Below are 20,951 nucleotides of genomic sequence, written 5' to 3' on the forward strand. Positions count from 1 at the left end.
TCAGGCATTACCATTCACACAGCAAAGAAAATTCCCTCCCTCCCACCCACCTCACCCCTCCCCAAGCCGTGTGCAGGTACACATGCAAAAAATTTCTGACAAACCCCAGAGATATCTGGTTGGAAAAGATTATGTTGGATTATGGAATCCAACCATTAACCCAGCACTGCCAGGGCCACCACTGAGCCAAGTCCCTGAGTGCCACATCCACGTGTATGGTCAATACCAGGGTGGGGATTCCAACACTTCCCTGGGTGACCTGTTCCATGGTTTGACAACCCTTTTGGGGAAGAAGTTTTTCCTAATACCCAACCTACAACTCCCCTGGTGCAATTTGAGGCTGTTTCTTCTCGTCCTGCCACTTGTTATTTGGGAGAAATCCCCACCTGGCTGCACCCTCCTTCCAGGGACTTGTAGAGAGGGATAAGGTCTCCCCTGAGTCTCCTTTGGTCCTGGCTGGGCCCTCCCTGCTGCTCCTCCTCAGACTTGTGCTCCACACCCTTCTCCAGCCCCACTGCCCTTTCTCTGGAGTCTCTCCAGCACCTCAGTGCCTTTCCTGTAGTGAGAGGCACAGAACTGGGCACTGCACCAGTGCCAAGTACAGGGGGACAATCACTGCTCTGGTCCTCTGGCCACACTGGCTGACACAGGCCAGGATGCCACTGGGCACACTCAGATTTATTTTTTTTTTTTCCTTAATGGAGCTCTAATATAGCATTACTAAATCTTCAGTGAATTAATCATTGCAGTTTCATCACACAAAAAAGAATCATGGCCTAGGATAAAGATTTTGTGTAGGTACTGCTGCTTTCCAAAGCTCTGGCAACTGTTGGACACCTCAACTGTTAAGACTTTCTAGCACGCTCCTGGTAAAGTATTACACATTCTGTTTGTGCAGTCAATAACTCTTAATATAAAAAACCATTTTATTGCAAACTTCTAAAGGGACAAAATGACCCGAGCTAAAGCAGGAATCTGGCATGTAATGCGTTCAGAATTTTTTACAAAAACAATTACAATCCAAGGAAAAATGCCTAAAAAAAAATGAGCACAAGTATCATAAAGTATAAAAGCTACAAGACAAGAAAATTATAGTTCTTGCAATACAAAATATGCTTCAGGAGCTGTATCCTGTTCTCGCACATTTCACGATGTAACTTTCGTTCGAGAAATTATTTCATTCACAAAACTGTTGTTCTTTGCCAGCACATCATTTCTCAGCTGTTTCAACTTGACTTTAATGTCTTCTTCTGACATATCTGTCAGGGGCAATGCTTTCACTTGACAAAGAAAATCCTGAATTATCTTTTCACCTTCCTGAAATGGAGAGAAGGGAAGGAAAAGAAAACAGAAAAGGTGTTTAGACTGCAAGCAGGAATTTTCCAAATTCCCTATAGATACAAAGTATTGTTCATCAGCAGAAACTCAGCGCAGGCAAAAGTCATGGTTATTTCTGTCCTTGCTACCAAGTTCTGAACACCAGAACAAACCACTTAACGCTGGTACCAGAAGTTCTTTTTCAATGCATGAGCAAAAAGCACCGCTGATCAGCATAAATACAGTATTTAACACTGTCATCTCCTGTAAGTGTTCCACATTTCATTCCAGTGTGCAGCAACACGAGGTGAGGACACGGTCGCGTTACCCAAACCAGTTACTTGGAGAAGGGACTGTCAATCCAAAGCAATGCTTCAATATGCAAAAGGAAAGGACAAATTGTAACCAAGCAACTGCAGAGTGGCCGTCACCAAGGAGAACAGATGATAATTAAGCTTTATGCATATGCTTTTACACAAACAGGCAAAGTGGAACTTCTAAACAATCTGACTTGAACAGCAAGAACAAACAGTGCAATGGACGGTATTCAGAATCCCTGAATTGGAAACAACTGGTCCAGAATGCAGAAGTTTGTCCAGTCCTCTGCAGTGTAGAATTCTACCGAAGAGTTCACTTAGTTTCCCTCTTAGCATTTAAGACTGATGCAGTAGTTTTCAGTGCAGAGGTTTCCAAAAAGTAGTATCACCCTTTTCCCTCTACACACGATGTTAACCACGGCAGACAAATTCTCTGGGTGAGACATCTAAAGCTCTGCCATTCTATTGCTTAGAGGGTTTATGGGTTATTTTGTATTACTGAAATACCCAAGAATAAAGCATGATGCTGTAGTTGTCACAAGTGTTTGCTATGTCAATTTAATTTACACCCACTTAGGACCATGCAGCCAGGTCCAACTAATCTAAAGATGCCTTCTCCATGATGCCTGACACAGGAAAGGTAATAGTGGAGCAACTGAGATAGCTGGAGGGAAAGCCTTCTGGCAGTAAAATGCAGAACAAACCACAGATTGTTCATCTAAAGCATCAGATCCACTTACTGAGCCAGGAACAACAAATGCAGCTGACCTCTGAAACTGAAAATAAAGTAACAGGGAACAGCCTCTGTCTAGAGCAAAGGCCTTTCAAATGTAGGAAGTGTTCTGGATGTGGACTAACACCTGGAGTAGTCCCGAGGCTGCCAGAAGGAGATCAAGGTGGTACAAGGCTGTGGAGTCTCAGGCTGACTGCTGGGACACAGAACTAAGCTCTGCTTGTATGCACGCAGCAAGGAAGACCCAGCTGCACTGGACAAAAACCAGTGCAAGCCACAAAGCAGCAGCACTGGATTTCCCAGGAGGCTGCCACAGGTGCCACTGTCAGGACTCTCCATCCAGCACCCAGACTACACAGGATATTCTGTAAAAGCTTCCTGCAGCCTTTGTTTTCCTCTACACTACCTGCAAAGGAAGCTTCTCTAAAGAAACTTTGGTTCGTGACACGCGTAAATCAGGTGTAAACCAGACACTCCAGGCACTGATTGCTGTGTCCTTTGGTATGATCAGCTTCTGAGATGTGACAGGTCTGGTGGCACATGGGAGGGCACAAAGGAGAAGGCTGGGTATTCAGCTTTTCTCTGGTGTGAACAGATCTGATCACACTGGTCTCTACGAACTTGGCGCCGGTGAACACTCAAATAAGGGGGAACAAAACCAGGTGTGACCCAACTGCAGAGCCAAGAATATTCTACACAATGGTAACAAAAGCTGTATCTTAAACCTACATTTTTAGATAAAATTCTTGCCTATGTTAACCTGAAATTACTCTAAGTCAAACCCCTGAACATCTCTTCAACCCCCTAATGAACATTGTAGCCAAGCCATTTTGTTATGGAAAAATACATTACAGGGCAATTATCCTCATGCTTTGGGGGAATCTGAATCTTTACATGATTTTGCTTCAGCAATTCAAATTTTAAAAAATATTTCTGACAGCAAACCTCTCTTTCTCTGTATAATTTCTTGGCTGGTGGTTCTCCTTCAGATTCCTTGGACTTGCCAATGTTTTGAAACTCCTCCAGCTCCAATGCTTTCTCTCTTGCACTTTCTATCACATGTTTTGGGAAAGCTGCCAACTCTGCTACATGTATTCCAAAACTCTGGTCACAAACACCTGGATGCAGAGAAAAAAAAACCCAGTTAAGAATTCTCAGAAGATAATATGGCTACACAGAGATTATATGGACACGCTTGTAATAGTTCTCTGTTCTGAAGAATCAAGTGTGTGACATTATTTGGTTCTCCTCAACACTTTCTGATTTACCTTTTCTACTAAAAACAATAACACAAAGAATATGCTCTTATTTAATTAAGCTCTATTAGAGCAGTAATTGCAGAGCTCCAAAGTGCTTCAAGAAGAAATGGAAAACTCTTCAGGCAGAGAAAATTTCCCTCTAGGACTTAAATCAAACAATCATTTATATTAATGTATTTTGGCACAGTCTGTAGAATATAATAATTTGCATGCTTTTAATAGGTATCTCTGACATTTACTCTACACCTATATAAATATATATATATGTGTGTGTGTATAGATAAATATTAAAAATGTTGTATTCTCAATTATCCATCTCCTCCTTTGCATCTGTACCACATTAATTCCTCAGTCTCCAGGAGTCAACTTTAATTATAACAAAATCTCTCAACTGTAACTGCACACTTATTTCAATTAATACACTGTTTATAACATGTTCGAGAGAAGTCCTCATAATTGCTCAGAATATGTAAATTATACACAGTTACATAAAAATTTTCACTTCAGTATCAAAAGCTTTCTGATAAAATCTATCAGCTCTTATTTGTTTACATTATCATAATTCCATTTGTCCTCCCACAGATATTGCTACATCCTTTTAATTCTGGTCTCCAGCAAGGAGTTAAGAATAAATTAATTACACTTGCAAAACGACAGTTGTTTTTTTGTTAAATAATCATCTATTAAATACCAGGTAACCAGAGAATAGGTGAAGGAAACCTTAGCATTTAGACTTTTTCTGTTTTATTAACCCTGTAATCTCTGAAGTTTCTTAAAGGAAATGAACCCATTTAAGCAGGAATTAAGTCTTCTTGATTTTGTTTTTAAAAGACACACCTCCCCAGACCCAGAGCTGACTCAGTTCTCAGCTCAGAGAATCCTGAGCAGAGGCCTGGAGAACAGCACTTCGTGTGTCTCCTCTTCCAGTGATTTTGTCACTCTTGAAGCCCAAAAACATGGTTGAAAATGCTGTATACACGTTCCTTGTCATGCTTTTCAGGTTTGCTTATACATTTCAAACGACATCAAACCTGCTATTTGTTTCAAACCACAGCTGTATCCCAGCTGGTGTATGCACATCCCTGAAGGAGCAATGCAACAATCCCAAAAGGGAAAGAGCACGGCACTAAATGCAAAAACTCAGGGGAGAGATGCATATCTGACTGGAGACCAGGTGTTTTAAAGATGAAGGTTTCATAGTGTTGCATCTCCTCTGACAAGAGGTTTAAGTAGATAGAAATAGTGTGTCTCCATGCTCAGTAGAACTCCCAAGAAAATGGATGGAACAAGAAGACATTGCATGTACAAAGAAAAGATGTGTGTGACTAAAAATGGCAAAACTGATTGAAGAAAAATGTGAAACTGGGCCTCTACAGTTCATATCCCCACCAGAACAGCTGAATTAATACAGGTTTTAAAAACAAAAGGAGTGAGTTGAAGAAAGAGAACTCACCCAACTGTCTGGGGAATATTAGGGGGCTTTATTGTATGAGCTGCTGTTCCAAAATTGATTCCCTCCTCAACCAACGTGCTCAAACTAAGGCACCTACAGCTGGCTTGTTTGCAGATTCTGTACATCACCATCTCTTGCTGCACCAAAACCACGTGGCTTCCATGTACACTTGCAGCAGTTTATGACTATTTTTTTTTCAGTTACAAAGCTGCACCACATCACCTTCTAAGCACCAATTTGAGCATGAACCTGCACTTTGTGGAAGGAGCTCAACATGAGCTGGAGAAGATGGGGAACAGCAAACCAGGAAAGAACCACAGACACCTCCTGTCCAGTGGGCCTGGCTGGGAATCAGGGCCACAGCAATTTGGAGTAACAATCAAGCAAAAACTGGGCATTGTTTCAGGAAAGTGCACCCACAGAACCCATTTCCAAGGAATAAAGATCCCAAAAGACAAGGACACAGAGTTTAAAGGGACAAGGCTGTGGCAGATAGAACTAATCCACCCAGCTTTGAGCAGACTCTCAGCAAAGCCAGAGGAGAGCTTCTGCTCCTGCTGTGACTCCCCCTTGCTCAGAGCAGTCTCCCAGATTTTTACAGAAAAGTACCCAAAACCTAACTGCAAGATCATAGCCAGAGGGGAACACAAAATTAGAAGTGGTCACACATGTAATCTAAGGGCAAGAAATGAAGTAATTCCAGGGATTTAAAACCAGAAGAAGCCAGTAAGAAATAGGCAGTTAGTAATGTCACAGGACTAAAACCAGCAAGGCATCAGATGCAGGATAGCCAGTGCTCCACAGTAACCCCATTGTCCCCATCCAAGTGTTGCCTAACTCATTCCTCTGCTGTTGGAAGAGAAAAATTAAGAGGTACACAGAGTAATGAGTACTCTGCCCACATTTTAAATCAAAACCTCAGCCCAGAGGTTGCCAACTGGACTGAAATACTCCAGTGAGAACAATCCAAAATCACTGTGGCGTTCACAACTAAATGAGAATGCCATAATGGGCACACCTTGCAAGCCACACTTACAGCTCTGCTTTATTTAGCAATAAATACAGGCTCCTGGTGAAGGGAGCAAAAACAAATGATGGGGATAGAGGGAAACAGGAAGAACAGATGAAATTTATACCTAATTAAAAATTGTTTAATTTAATACTGAAAGGAATAACTGAATCCACTAAAAGACTTTAATTAAATACATCTAACTGATAATATACTAACAAAACAGGCTACTTGTTTCACTGTGATGCCATTTACTAAAAATTACCCACATGACTTTTCCTACATCAAACTGTTGTATAAATTGGGCAACGTAAGACTAAGACTCATTACAACGAACCAGACATTATTAAAAACTGTCAGCAAATAAAAGGTGCACTCATTTCTTTTAAAAGAGCAGTTTAAGAAATATAAGCCTCTTCCATCAGCAGGTTAAAATAGCTGTTTTAGGAAAACAGAAAATCACCTTCTGGAACCCTTCTCTCTGTCTTTAAAAAAGAAAAAGGGAGCAACTCAAAAGCATCAACCTGAGTGGCAGAAATAGCCTAGAAAGCTTAAGAGCTTAAGAAATAATCACTAACATCATCACCTACCGTGCTCACACGTGGACAGAGCTCCTGTCACACACACTGTCCATGGACAGAGAAGAATATAAATATTACAAACCCCAAGCCTGGAGTATGACATGAATTTTGGGGCGAATTTTTTTCCCATTAATGTTGGAAGCCTGGTTACTGAGAATTTTAGACTTTCTGCTGCTGAAAAGCACTGACCCCCAAGAGAACACCACATTTAACCTGAAGCCATAGAGAAAGCTTCCAAGATTGAATAATAGAACTAAGAATATAAGTGTGTAGTTTGAATAGAAATGTGTAATATCACATAGTAAAAAACTTGGAGTTTAAAGTTTTTGAATACAGCAATATACATAAAACAAAATAGAAGTTTTAGAGCAGAAGCTAGTCCTTCTTCTTCACCTTCTTCTTCACGAGTTTAAATAATGTTGTGTAATTAGATAAAAAACTCCACATTGAGGGTCACAAGTAGTTAGTTATGACGTTAAAAATAAAAATAATTTAAGTGCCATTTCTTAATTAAACAGTTTATCCTTAAAAGACCTTACAGAAAAATAAATACAGCTCCATTTTTAAAATCTATTAGTGAAGTACTGTAGAACTCCCAACTTTTAAGACTGTAGTATAAATAAAAACTAATAAACATCTAAATCCGATTAAAAAATACTGTCTCACACATTTAATCCCAACCTTAACAAAAAAAAAATCCACTTTATTTTTTACAAAAAACCCATTATTTTTTAAGAAAAATATTTTTAAAATTAAAAAAAAAATTAAAAAAATTTTAAAAATTAATATCTTAAAAAAGTACTGTAGTATAAATAAAAACTAATTTAAGACTGTAGTATAAATAAAAACTAATAAACATCTAAATCCGATAAAAAAATACTGTCTCACACATTTAATCCCAACCTTAAAAAAAAAAAAATCCACTTTATTTTTTACAAAAAACCCATTATTTTTTAAGAAAAATATTTTAAAATTAAAAAAAAAAATTAAAAAATTTTTAAAAATTAATATCTTAAAAAAGTACCATTTTTAAAGAAAAACCTTTAAAAAAGAAGGTTTTTCTCTCTCAGGACAACGGGAAGTTGAGACACAGCCTTACCTTCCTTGACACGATAAAGCATCGTCAGCGTGTCATCGCTGGTCAGAGCAGTGACGTGCAGGTTGTTCACTGTTGGCACCTGCTCAGCAAGAGCTGTGAGCTCGTGGAAGTGGGTAGCAAACATGGCAAACCCACAGATTTTGCTGGCAATGTACTCCGAGATAGCCCAGGCTAAGCCAAAGCCGTCGTAGGTAGAAGTTCCTCTTCCCAGCTCATCAATGATTATCAGGGAGTTTTCAGTTGCTGTCCTAAAAACACAAGAGCGTTTGTTAACGTTCGACAGCAGCATGAATTCTGGATACTGGAGCATCACAAGTTGTGCTGGGGATGCAGAGCATGGAAGAGGCAAAAGATCCTTCTCATTTGCAAATAGAGTGCACACACAGCATCACACTGATCATTCCACACCAGGTTCTTTGTCCCATTTAGACTTTGGCCTCTTGGTTAGCAACCACTGGAATAAACAGAAGGCTACTTCCATAACTTATGTAGCAGCTAAAAAGAACTTGGGATTCCCCACTAAGATTCCCCACAAAAGAAAAACCTCAAACGCAAAACCAAAAAGAAACGCAGAAAGAAAAACCTCAAACCTTTCCCATCAACCCCAACCAAGACAACCAAACAAAAGCACGGGACTTGCCTAAGGATTGAAGCAGTTTCCAGCATTTCAGCCATGAAAGTAGACACTCCTTTCAGCTGGCTGTCTCCTGCTCCCACCCGAGCCAGGATACAATCCACAATGGTTATTTCTGCAGACTCACACGGCACAAAACACCCAATTTGGGCCATAAGGACAATCACCCCTGTCTGTCGGATGTATGTTGATTTTCCTCCCATGTTAGGGCCTAAAGAAGAAATTTTTCCAAAAATTCATTTAAGAAAGCATCATCTTTTTACAGTTCAACAGCTCTTTTAAAGGAGAACAGGCTCTAAACTAAAATAAAGAGTGTTTAAATTTATTACTCTCTTGCCAGAAGAGAGCAGCAAACTTGTCCAACAGGTACAACAAGTGGCTCCAGGGCTAACAAGGCTTGCTTGTCTTACTGAATGCTCTTTTTCAAAAGAAAGGTGATCACAGAAATTCAGGGGCCTTCGTGAATTTTGGGACTTTTGAAAAGTATAAGCAGTCATCTAAAACATGTGTTCATACCTAAAACTAATAAACTTTAAATGAAAAAAAAAAAAAAATCAGTATTTATTTCTGCTTAAGAATTGTAATAATTTGTTTTCACCTCAAGCAACTATTAAAATGTCTCTGTAAAAATGAAACAGCTTCGTTACACAGTGGATATACAAGCTAATGGGTCACTCAGAATCAGCAAACCCAGATATTAAGCAGTTAATTGTAACAGAAATACAAATTAAATAAAAAGTATTATCCAGAAAACTGATAATTAAAACCAATTTTACGCTTTTGCTAACCAGAAAAAATAAATGCATGGTGTTACCATGCATTTATTCAGATTTTCGATTTTTCTTTTTGATTATGTTAGAAGTGCTCATTAATCATTCCCTAATTTCAGATCTTTGCTACTCAGAACGTATGTTAAGGACATCTGGATGGAAATTACGATTCAATTAAATCTATAAACACTAAAAATGTTTTCGTGTGTAGTAAAATTATCTTAATTACACCAGAGAAAAGGGTAAAAAATGGTACAGTCATTGACACATGCTTTGCATTTAAAATCAACTTTAATACTGCACAAAGAAAACACTAACAAAGCACAGTTGATGCCTAGTGGAATTTTCCAAATCACTTTAGCAGGGTCAGGCTTTCCAGTTCCTGAGGTTGTGGAGTCACAGTCACTAAGGTCTTACTTTAAGGAAGGACTAATTTCTTATTTTCTACTGCCCAGCAGCTTCTCTTTTCTTCACATATGACTCTGTAAATTAGTGATCACCTGCTCCAAACAGTGCACTACAAGTAAAATTACAATAACCAATTCCATTACTGATAGTTCGGATGATGATTTCTGTGTGTACAGAAACATGTAGAATATCCACAGTCAAAGGTAACATTTCACATGAACACTGGGGACACTTTTGAAAAAAATATAATCAAAAACAGCAATAAATAATAGCTTACAAGTACCCTCCCTTCCTTTTCCAGAGCCAAATCTTATTCCCCATGCAGAAAGATGAGTAACTCAGTAGCTGCTCGCCCTTGATGAGAGAAATTGCTTTGACAGGATTTTATTAGGTCGCTGATTTGTTTCTCCTGTTGCTGGTTTGTTTTTCCTTTCTAAAAAGGCATCGTGACTGGAAATACTCGAGACACTTATAAAGCAAACAACAAAGGAAGGGGAGAAGAGAACCATTTACCAGTGATAATGTGGAACATCTGCTTGCCCTTCTCAAAGGTGACGTCGTTGGGGATGAAGGCCACCTCGTCCTGCGCTTCGATGCAGGGGTGCCGGGCGCCTCTCAGCACCATCCTGCCCTGGCCCTTCTCCAGAAGGACGGGCCGCACGTAGGGCACGGGGGCTCCGTTGGACACGTGGGCAAAGCTGACGATGGCATCCAGCTGAGCTATCACATCATTCATGGTCTGTATGGGCTCTGCGTAACCTGGTTTGCACAGAGGAGATGGAAATTCAGTGCCATTAACTGCTCCTTTGCTGCCTGCTGGGAAGGTACCTTGAAGCCTACACTGAGTCCATCAAGTTGATTCATCTGCAGTAACAGTTTTCTCCAAGATGAAAGTCACCTCCTGGGAGAGTCCAGGATGCAATCCTGAAGTTTCCATGCCTTGAATACCAAGGAGACTTCTTCAGACTAAGAAAAGGAGGAGGTGAGGCCATGCTGATTATTTTCCCTCACCTGGAAGCCCAGTAAGTTTCCTCCATGAACAATACACTGCATCCTGATGCTCATGCAAGCAAAGACACGAGAGACACAGCACAGACACTTCAGACACAGCAGCCATCAGTGTTTGTGTGAATGATGGGAGGGAGAGGTCTGTCAGATGCAGTGCCTCTGACATCAGGCTAGGTGGCCCAGCGCCCCTAGTACCACCTTTTGAAGTTTTGGTGTTTGGTTTTCCTCTGTGAAAGGGATGAGGAACTGGAGTCCACAGCCCAAATTCCCCATGTGTCTCTTCTGCTTTTGGTGAAGGACAGTAAAGGAATGCCCTGTAAGTAGACAATCTTGGAGCAAAATTTATGGGAATAACTTAGGAAACCAATCATTTTTATTGCCATATAAGCAGTGTCCAACTTGATCTTATATTGCTTATCAATGTCCTTAGACCTCAGGTCCCACTCCTTCAGTTCTCTGTTGTCCTTCACCTCTTCTGCTGTCTGAGTGAAGATGCCCAGAGTCAGGGAGGAGTCAGGTGGAGGACAGATGTGGCCCTTATGGCCTTAATTTTGTTCCTATTATGGGATTAGCATTTGCACACACCTCAGCACTGCACATCTGCAGCAATGCCAGGAAAGGGGCTGCTGACAGAAGACAATTCATATTTCAACCTTTCAACAGCTGTCTGAAAGCCACACCTCACTTTCCACACCAATTCTTTATTGTAATATATAAAATATTACAAACTGTAACATTTTACAATTTATTTGTAAAATATTACAGTTTGTCTCTGTAAAACACCCTCAAAAAAACCAGCAAGTCCTCCCAGCACTCCAGACTGCGACACACATCAACAATGGCATATTCACCTGAAGCAATGTTAATGATTTCCTTAACAATTGCATCCTGAGCCTCTTCATACTCTTCCCTGTTCCTTATATATTCATCATTGATGGTGCTCAGTTTGCTGTGAACAAAACGAGAGTATTTAGAAGCTGTGATGTTCTGCCTTCACCTACAATGCCAAACTTTTGGCCTCCTCATCTGAGTCTATACCAAGTGTCCCCACCTGTTCTGACAGCAAAGTTGAGCACAAAGACCACAGAGCAACTGACCTAGAATTCACCCACACCCAGACAGCCCCAAGATTACTTCCAAGTTTAAGATCACCCATAAGGGCCAAACCAGAAATTCTAGCATCAACACATGGCATCACCTATGTTTGTTACAGAGCTGCTGTGTGATAAGGACTAGCTCTTCAAATTGAATTTCTGGCTATTTTGCTGCTAAGCAACTGTGTAATTAGCCCAGAGTCCTACAACAGGCTCATCAGATCTGAAGGCATCCACTTATTTCATTTAGTAAAAACCAAAGTCAATTACTGTCACTATGAACAAGTCCTGGTCTTCAAACTAAGGTAAGCTGAAATAAAGACAAGAGTTTAAACAAATTTTTATTCTTCTCAAGCTTGTCTCCTGAACAAAGAACAAGAGTCTGCAAGACTGAATAAGAAACACACCCAAGTAGTGTGCCCACACTATAGGCAGAAGTCAGTCTTGTGCTTCCAGTACCACCCACAGAAGCAACTATAACTTCACAAAGCACAGAGAAGTCTTTTTTATTAGTGATGCATGGGCTGCCTCACTAAGGGAAAGTAACAGATGACAAAGTACAGGTTCTAAGCACATCTTCTCAGTTACAGAAAAGCCTAACTTCATCGTACATTTAGATTCACAGCACATTTAGAACCAGAAAAGGCTGTTTTGCATTTCAGCAATGTTTTAAAAAATATCCTCCGAGTAAATCTTAAAACAAAATGCAATTAAGGTTTACACTTTGTTCATTTAAGTAAATTGGTGTGAAATACACCAGCATATTGGCTGGTGTGAACCAGTATGTTTGCCCTCCTTTTCAAAGATAAGGATTTAGAACTATGGAAGTGAGTGATTAACAGAAACCAGTCACTACACCATCAAGAAGCTGAACACAAGCCAGCAGCGTGGCCCTGAGGCAGAGAAGGCCAAGCCCATGCTGGCTGCTCTAGCTAGAGTGGACCCAACATGTTGAAGGAAGTGATTCTTCCCCTCTTTTCAGCACTCCTGAGATGACATCTCTGGTTTTGGGTTTTGTCTTCCCAACATTGAACCTGGAGCAGATGGTCACCACAAAGGCACGGAGCTGGAGCATGTGGCACACAAAGGACAAGGCTCAGAGAGAATCTGAGGTCAGCCTGGAGGGAAGAGGCAACAGGCTCTCCTTGAAGGTGCAGAGCAAAAGAATGAGCTCCTAAGATCTCAAAGTTTCTGCGAGGAAAGTTCTCATTAGATCCCATCAGGAAAGTTTTCATAAACAGTGATCCAGCACTGGAGCTTGTGCCCCACGAGGCTGTGAAGGATACTTAGAGGATGGGGTAGCCTTGGACTATCTAAGCTTGAGAGAGGATTTAATTTCCAAGGTGCATCAGCTTTGAGTGAGGGATAAGAAGTAGCCTCCAGCCTCAGTTATTACCCAATTGTGCACGTGCAACTTTCTACTTCGTTTGCTCCGTGTAAAAACACGGAAGAACAGAGCAACATCTGATGACTGATGCAGCCCTTGCTCCTGCAAAAATGCTCTAAAAGAGCTGAAATTCAACAAAAAAAAATAGACTTTTCAGCTGATCTGTGTCAGAACTGCAGTCCAGACAAGGACACACTGAAACAGCCTCAATTCAGCAATTAGGGTGAAGATTTAAATTTTTTTAACAGCTCAATCAAAAGAGGCACAGAATTGAAGTTCTAAGCACAGGACTAACAGAAATTAGAGAGGATTTGAAACAAGGGGAAGAAAAAGGTAATCAGCAGCAAAACTCTGCATGTCACATTTGGTGATAAACATAAATAGCTCTTTCCCTACTGCAGCTTGTGTCTGTATAAACACTCACAGTAAAAGCAATTATGATACTTGCTGCAGCTAAAACAGAGAAATTAGCCCAAGTCAAAGGACCAAAAATAGATAACAGTTGGCAACATAAATGGGGAATGCAGCTTTTAACATAAACTCTATGCCAGTCCTGCTCAATATTTCAATCTGTGAGCCAACTAAAAAGGTGACAATTTATATGGAATCCAGTTTATCAGCATAATTATAAAGGAACAATTCCATTACTTTCAGAACAGGCTTAAAAAACTACCAATAGAATCTCATACCTGTTAGTAAATTTCACACCATTCTTCTGTGTATCAATGATTCCATATTTTGAATTGTTACGGAGAGCTTTTTCCTCCTTACAAGTTACCCTAAAGTGATGCCCAAACTGTGAGTTTGTCTCCAGTTTGATACTTTTGCCAGCTTCCAAACCTTTCAGATGAAAACAAAAAAAAAAAAAAAAAAGAAGAAGAAGAAACCAGTTGTATTATCACAAATCCTGCAGCCTGTGCTATTGCTGCTCACTAGCCCTCAGTTCCCATGATTTAGCCTCTCTTACATGACCTGAGTAACTTGCTTTGGTTCTGTACAGGTATGAGAAACACCCAGACCAAACACAAAAATATGGATTCATTCTCTGCTCTTACTTTAAAATGCTCTCAAGCTGCACACTCAAATCAGGCTCACAATTATTGCTAAGAATTCTCCAGGAAGGTAAAAAATGCAAGGACATTCTGCACTGCTGCTGTTAGCACAGCACCTGTACTCTTGTGATCCTTCTGCTAACAAATAAATCTCTTACAAGATTTCTCATTCCATCCCTACAGAATCTTGGCTTTCCTCCTTCTCATCCAGATATCATCTTTACACTAAAAAAAAAAAAAAAAAAAATCAAGACAAAAAAAGAAATGCAAGTTCTTAAAGGTGCAACCCAAGGCCAATTTTCGTTGCCATATTTGCATTAAAAGTTGGTGGCTTTTTCTTTTTCTTAGAGTTGCTCTTTCAATGCCTGATTCATCAGCTGCACATGGAATTTTCTGCACAGGATGATCAACACTTTAAATGTCTAATTTGCTTATGAATTACATTTTGCAAGGAACATCAAAAGAAAGCTGAATGGACAATCAGGATAATGCACAGCGGGGGGGGGAAAAAAATCTCAGCGAAGGTCCTCAAAGAATGTAAAACAGAACTATACCTAGCCAAGAGTTTGATGAGTTACAGTTCTACAAAATGGATTCTGCAACATACATGATAATTCCTGAAATAATTTGGAATGTTGTTAAAAAAAAAAATTAAGGCAAAGTTATAAACCAAAAATCTCTCTGTTTTCAACAGCTTGTACTGCGACAACAAAGTCAGCCCAACTCAATAATATAATAATGCAAACATCCTTTAACCCTTTAGCTTCTTTATACCAGTTTTCATCACCTGATTGCAAAACATTTCACAAAGGAGACACGAATCAAAGGCAATTCCAAACCCTACCTAGTTCTTTGGCTGCAGTCTTTAGTAAGGACTGCATTTTTTCTTCCAGTTCATTCATCTTCTCTCTTAATTCTGTTAAATTAGGATCAAAAGAAGCCTTGACAAGAAACTCATGATTCTCCACCTAGAGAAAAACAACAAGAAAAAATTTATATGAACATAAGCAATAATAAAAAAAATCATCTTCCTGATCATACACAGTGAAATGAATTTACTTAAATAATTCACACTCATTTTTTTATACATATATAATGTTGTCACGCAATGTTGTTTGTGGTAGTTGGTGTCTGGTTCAACTGCAAAACAAACACATCCCAAATACTTTTTACTAATTACCAATTTAACAGACTCCTTTCTGCTGAAATGGAGTTGTCTGCACATTTATTTGCAAACAAATGACTGAGCAGTAGGCAGGGCAAAAAGGGAAGTCAGAGGGAATGAAATTGTCACGTCCATGATCTGTCTGCCACCCTGGACTTAGGCAGCAGATCAAGACAGAGCATGGGGTGCTTCAAAACCAGAAGCCTTTGGAAACTGAAGTTCCTGAATCAGTAATTTCTGCCCCAAAAGAGACTCTGGAGGTTTAGGAAGGAACCTACAAAGTGTCACCAAAAAATCCTACCAATTTCAACCCAGCTCTTGAGTTGAAAAGCGGATACAGTTCCTTCTAAGCTTAACATTTTCAGAGGCAAGGATGAAGCATTCCATCATTTCGTTGTGTTTCACCTTTTTTTCTCTCCCTTCCCTGTGCCTCCACTGCCAGGTGGCTACGTACCAAAAGCACCACCAAAGTTTGAAGTTGCCCTGACTTGAGGAGGAGGTTGGAGTAGATGGTTTTTCAAAGGCCCCTCATGACTCTGTGATAAATAGGAATGGAAGTGACAGTTTCTCAACTTTTATTACAGCTAGGTAAATGAATAACCATGTCCCACGCTTTTTGAACTTAAATGTTTCTTTTTATATTAGAATGGATTATTGACATAATTTAGTTGCTATGACAACCTACCCTTCAATTGCACTCAGAATAGAACTGTGTTTTTTTCTTTGAACTCCCTCAAAATCCAAGAGGAATTTCAAGTCAAAGTTCAAATTGTAATGTTCATAGGGATAAGGTTTATTCTTCTGGTAAAACCAGTGTTGGCTTATCTATAGACATTTTCCAGTACCTTGAAGGGGAGGAAAAACCAAATACAACATGCCAGATTCGATGGGATTTTACTAAAAATAACTGACTTGTTATTCTGTTTAGAAGGACAACAAAACACTTTTAAAGTAGAACCTGAAAAGAAATTTGAAGAGCTGGACTATGAAGGGTGAAGGCTTAAACAGATGTTACTTTTGAAGAAAACAGAGTCCCAGGGCACAGAAACTGCATCAACAGATGGTCTGTAACTGGTATAAAGCTATAAATTTCTTCATTACCATACATCACAAATTACAGCAACGTGTCAATCAAACAAGTCCTTCCATAAACAGCAAAATGCAGTTGATGGATGCACAGCACAATACAAAGAAAGAAAACACAGTGATCCTGCATGTTCTAAATTTTAAACCCACTGCAGTTCTCACAAGTTCAACAAATGGCCCTTACTACCATGTCTGGCACAAGTTTAGGTAGTTCTCTTATTTCTACAGTCAGCTGAGACCTTCACTTAGGATAATCCTAACCCCTGGTTAATCAAAAAAGAAAATCCTAAAAGACTCCCCAAGTAATAAACATACCCTGGGCTACATTCTAGGTTTGACACATATCACTGTAACTTTAAAAATACAAGGAAGTAGAGGAATGATGAAATTACTTCTCCACTTTTAATACTGATGAAATCTTTAAAAAATAGTTTCAGGTCCACAGCATCAATGCACCCAAAGCATTTTTTTCACTGGCTGGATAATTTCAGATAGTGGGTGAATATCCTGTTGAGTACCCTGAGATGCTAATAACAGCCTTCATATATTTCTAAATGCAGCATATATTTCCATATATAGCTAAATTATCACTAGCTACTTAATACAGAAGATCAATTAAATTTAGTTCATATAGAGCAGATTGCAAAGCTCAATAAGAAACTTTAATTGCTGAGTAAACCCCACCCACAGAACATTTCATACCTTTTCCATGTCCAACGTTGTTTCTATCATCTCCAGAAACTTTGAAAAGTCAGAGCAGATATCATTAAGTGGTGTTATAAATACAGCCAACAACAACATCTGGTGAGCTCCTATTACAAACAAACAAGAAAAATTATCATTCAGAAACCCCCATGGATTTCCCAGAATTCACCTATCCAAGATCAACAACACAACTGCTTAGCTGGTTAATTTTAAAAAGATGGGCTATGACTATTTCACTGAAACACTTGTACCTTTTTCTAAAATTGGCATTATCCCATCTACATTCTGATTAAGCTTGTACCTATTCTGTCACCTTTGTTCATAAGTGGGGGCATTAATTTCCTTCTACTATGAGTAAAACAACAAACAACAGTATAAAAGCAAACATGCTGTCTGAATATTCTTGCACAGAAAAAGTTGACAAAGAATGTAGGTCTTATCTTCCACACTCACAGCTTTTAATTCTTCTTAAAAAAAAATACTACATAATACTGGGAATATTTGGTAATTACAATATGGACATAGCAACTGAAGTGCATGTTACCAGCTTTTTGTTTTCCACAGAAAAAGACCACATATTATAACCAGGTCTTTACAGTCACTTCTTCCCACCAGAGAGGAAGGCATCAAAATTAACAGAGATACTCTGCAGCCCCAAGTCAAACTGCCTAGAACACATATTGGCTGGAAGTCCACGAGGCACCAAAAGCATTGAACACCAAGAGCAGCTCACAGTCAACTTAACATGCACAGATATTGCCAAATCTGTGAAGGAATTCTTTTCTTCAGGCTACAAATGAGCACCTATATCCAGCAGCCAGCTGTGGAAACGTTCTGTCGGTAAATGCACGTTTACATCTTTGCAGCCACTTCAAGTTATGATTTAATCACAGCAAGATTTGCATTATTGACAATATGATTTACAAAAAAAATGCCTCAAAATGAATCCAATACTATGAGCTTAGACTCACTGAATTACGTAGAGAATTTGGTTGCTTGCCTCTAATGTTTACAGGCAGGGCTTTGCACATTAACAGAGAAATACAGAATTAAGCTCTGGATATTCCAGAGCCTCCCAATTTCTTACCAAACTAAGAAAAAAAATCCTAACCTCTCCTAAGAGAAAGTGCCATAGAAATTTATAGAAAAAGTGCCACAGAAATTTACAGAAGTTACACAGTGAGGACCCAAGTGAATCTCTCCTCTCTCAACTGAAGTAGAAAGAAAAAGTTTGGTTTGATTTCTTTTTCTACCATGCTTTTTTGCTTCCCCAGTCCCTCAAACTTTTAAAGTGAAAGTTCTAAACTGACAAATATCTATTACTTGAGAAAAAATATAAAAAAATATTGAGACATTACTGGAGTTGCAAAAACGGAGTTTTCTGCTGACTAAAAACCTTCAAAAGCAAGAGGTATGAAATAAAGATTGTTTTCAATTCCAAATTTCTTGCTTGCTCTCTTAATATCTTGGTTTCTTCCCCTCCTGTAAGAAGACACATCTAAACCAACCTATAAAATAAAAGCAATCAATGAAGAAGAAAGAGATTGAAGAGCAGAAGAAGTTTCATGTCCATTCTTCAGAGGGGGCTTAGCAGCTCCCAGTGCTCCAGCTGACAGAATACATGGCACACACAATGAAATCATCTTCAGTATTCTTGAACCAATGGAAAACAACTGTGCTTGAACTTAAAGTAGTATTATAATTTGTCTTCTTGAGTAGGGAAGTTTCATGATGCCATTTCATTATTTAAGCTTGAAGGGTACATCTCGGACGCCATAGGAAATGTCACATTCAAAAGTTAGAATATATTAGATTTAGAATATATTAATTTATTAAGTAAATAAAATACTGATGCATTTACATACATTCATTTACACAGGTCCAACTGATACACTGCAAAATTTATTTTCGCTTTTAATCCAACTTCAAACTCTGTATCCAGCACTTGAAGGAAGTAAAACAGTGGATTCAGTGAATAATGAGGGTTTGCAGAAGTTATTTGCATATGCTTTTCTCAAAACACCTGGCATTATGAGAATATGAGCAAGAAACACCACAGAAAAATTCTAAATTGAACTCCAACATATCTTGCACCTGTATTCATAAACTCATAGAAAAGGTGCATAGTAAAAAAAAAAAAAAAATCCTCTTTTCACCCACTCAACATTATTAGGATGGAAACTAACCACTGAGGGAAAGACTAACAGAGCTATGCACCATCAAAAGCTGAGATGCATATTGATCACAAAGCCTATCAGGTGCAGTTTTTAATTTAAACCATAATTTACTTCCTGAAGCACAGACAAGTGTTTATTATACATGTTAAAGACTTGACTATTAACATGGTTTTAAAATGTTGTCTGGCAATTAAAACAAAACACTCATCTTCAGACTTGAAACACACAGTTAGCTTGGCAGCAAAATGCCACTGCTCTATCCAGGCAAAACAGACAAATCCCCATGGCTAAGTGCACCAGTCATTTTGATAGTGCAATGGCAAGTGGGGTAAAAGGAAAACAACAATGGAAATTGGGATAAAATATAGTCTAGGTCTACTACAGGCAGATAATATCCATATAAGTACAATATCTGTCTGAAATACTGAATGCCTGAGACAAAGGGGACTCTGCAGACCTAATTTGGGCTCTTCTAAAGCATTCAGCATGCTGTCACAGGAGGTGCCAGGGTGCAAGAGCTATGATTTATGCCATGACCAGAGTGCAGATAAAGAGGACATCACCACTTGCAAAAGACAAACGAGCTGAAAGGACATCAGCTCCTCCAGGGCTCACAGAAGGCTTTATCTTTTTAAGATGTGTGAATTCATAATGCAGAAAAGAAGTGCTACTTATAAATTCACTAAAATATGGAAGCTATCAGCAGCTTATATTGGAATAAGATAAGTCAGAAATAGATCAACACCTTGAAAACTGGGCTAATAGAAATGAAGTAAAATGTAACACTGAGTAAGCTGACACATTGACAGATAAATGTGTTTCCACTATGAGTAAGGGAATAATCAGTTGGATATGACAGAGGATGGGAAACAGCCAAGTTTGATCACAACAGGCTGTAACACACCAGTGCAACAGTCTGGGAAAGAACAGGACTGAAACAAGCAGTAAGGGGTATTCAGTCACTGTATACAGTATGGTAAAAATACACCTGACACCCAGCACACCATTCCTGTAGCCTGCATATTTACAGACTGAGAGAGTGAGTGTTTGAGATGGAAAGGAAGATGCCTCAGCAGCTTCTTGAAGACAGAAATCTTGTAAGGACCCAAATTTCATGCCCCAGCAGTCAGAGTAATGAATAACTGTTCTCTTTTGCCAGCTAGAGCAAAATGATTTGATGACTCAGAGTCCTTTCCCACCTCATGCAGACTTCTTATGGCCAAACCAGAAAAAAGCCATCTTCACTCATCACCCCCCTCCTCAGGTTTCACCACCCATAAAAACAAGGATTTCAACAAAACAATGCTTCATTTTGAGGGAAAGGCAGTCACAGCTGATGGCTTTGTGGTTGTTCTATATCCCCACAGCTGCTCTCTATCCCCACAGCCATTCATAGGCAAGGGAGTTCTGAAACTGGCACATACTCACAATTGTCAAAAATCTTTCTGACTTTCCACCCCTTGATGAGTTACAACATTCTGTACAGTCAGGAACAGAGAAATTACCAGATCCAGTCTGAATCACTCACATGTACATTGAAAATTACCAGACCATTCATATACTTTGAACAGGTGGTACAAGTACAAAGTAAAATAAAAATAACACACCACCTATTTTAAACTATCTTTAATACACTGCTGGTGACTGCCCTACTAAGTCCAACTGATTCATGTGCAGAACAAGAAGAACCTTTTGCA

The 20,951-nt window shown here is 39.2% G+C and overlaps 1 protein-coding gene across 1 annotated transcript in view; it reads right to left on the minus strand.

Annotated features, from left to right (window-relative positions):
* Positions 1-908: 908 nt before the first annotated feature.
* The window catches only part of MSH2 (mutS homolog 2), a 47,476-nt gene continuing 27,433 nt past the window's right edge, over positions 909-20,951 (minus strand). The window contains exons 8-16 of the mRNA XM_053936951.1: positions 17,075-17,184; positions 14,966-15,089; positions 13,759-13,909; positions 11,440-11,537; positions 10,094-10,339; positions 8,409-8,613; positions 7,769-8,016; positions 3,313-3,485; positions 909-1,317 (exon numbers count right to left, since the gene is read on the minus strand). Coding sequence (XP_053792926.1) covers positions 1,147-1,317; positions 3,313-3,485; positions 7,769-8,016; positions 8,409-8,613; positions 10,094-10,339; positions 11,440-11,537; positions 13,759-13,909; positions 14,966-15,089; positions 17,075-17,184 — 1,526 coding nt within the window. The 3' untranslated portion in view covers positions 909-1,146. The remainder of the gene's footprint in view (positions 1,318-3,312; positions 3,486-7,768; positions 8,017-8,408; positions 8,614-10,093; positions 10,340-11,439; positions 11,538-13,758; positions 13,910-14,965; positions 15,090-17,074; positions 17,185-20,951) is intronic.

Source organism: Vidua chalybeata, chromosome 3, assembly GCF_026979565.1.
Source record: "Vidua chalybeata isolate OUT-0048 chromosome 3, bVidCha1 merged haplotype, whole genome shotgun sequence".
NCBI lineage: Eukaryota > Metazoa > Chordata > Aves > Passeriformes > Viduidae > Vidua > Vidua chalybeata.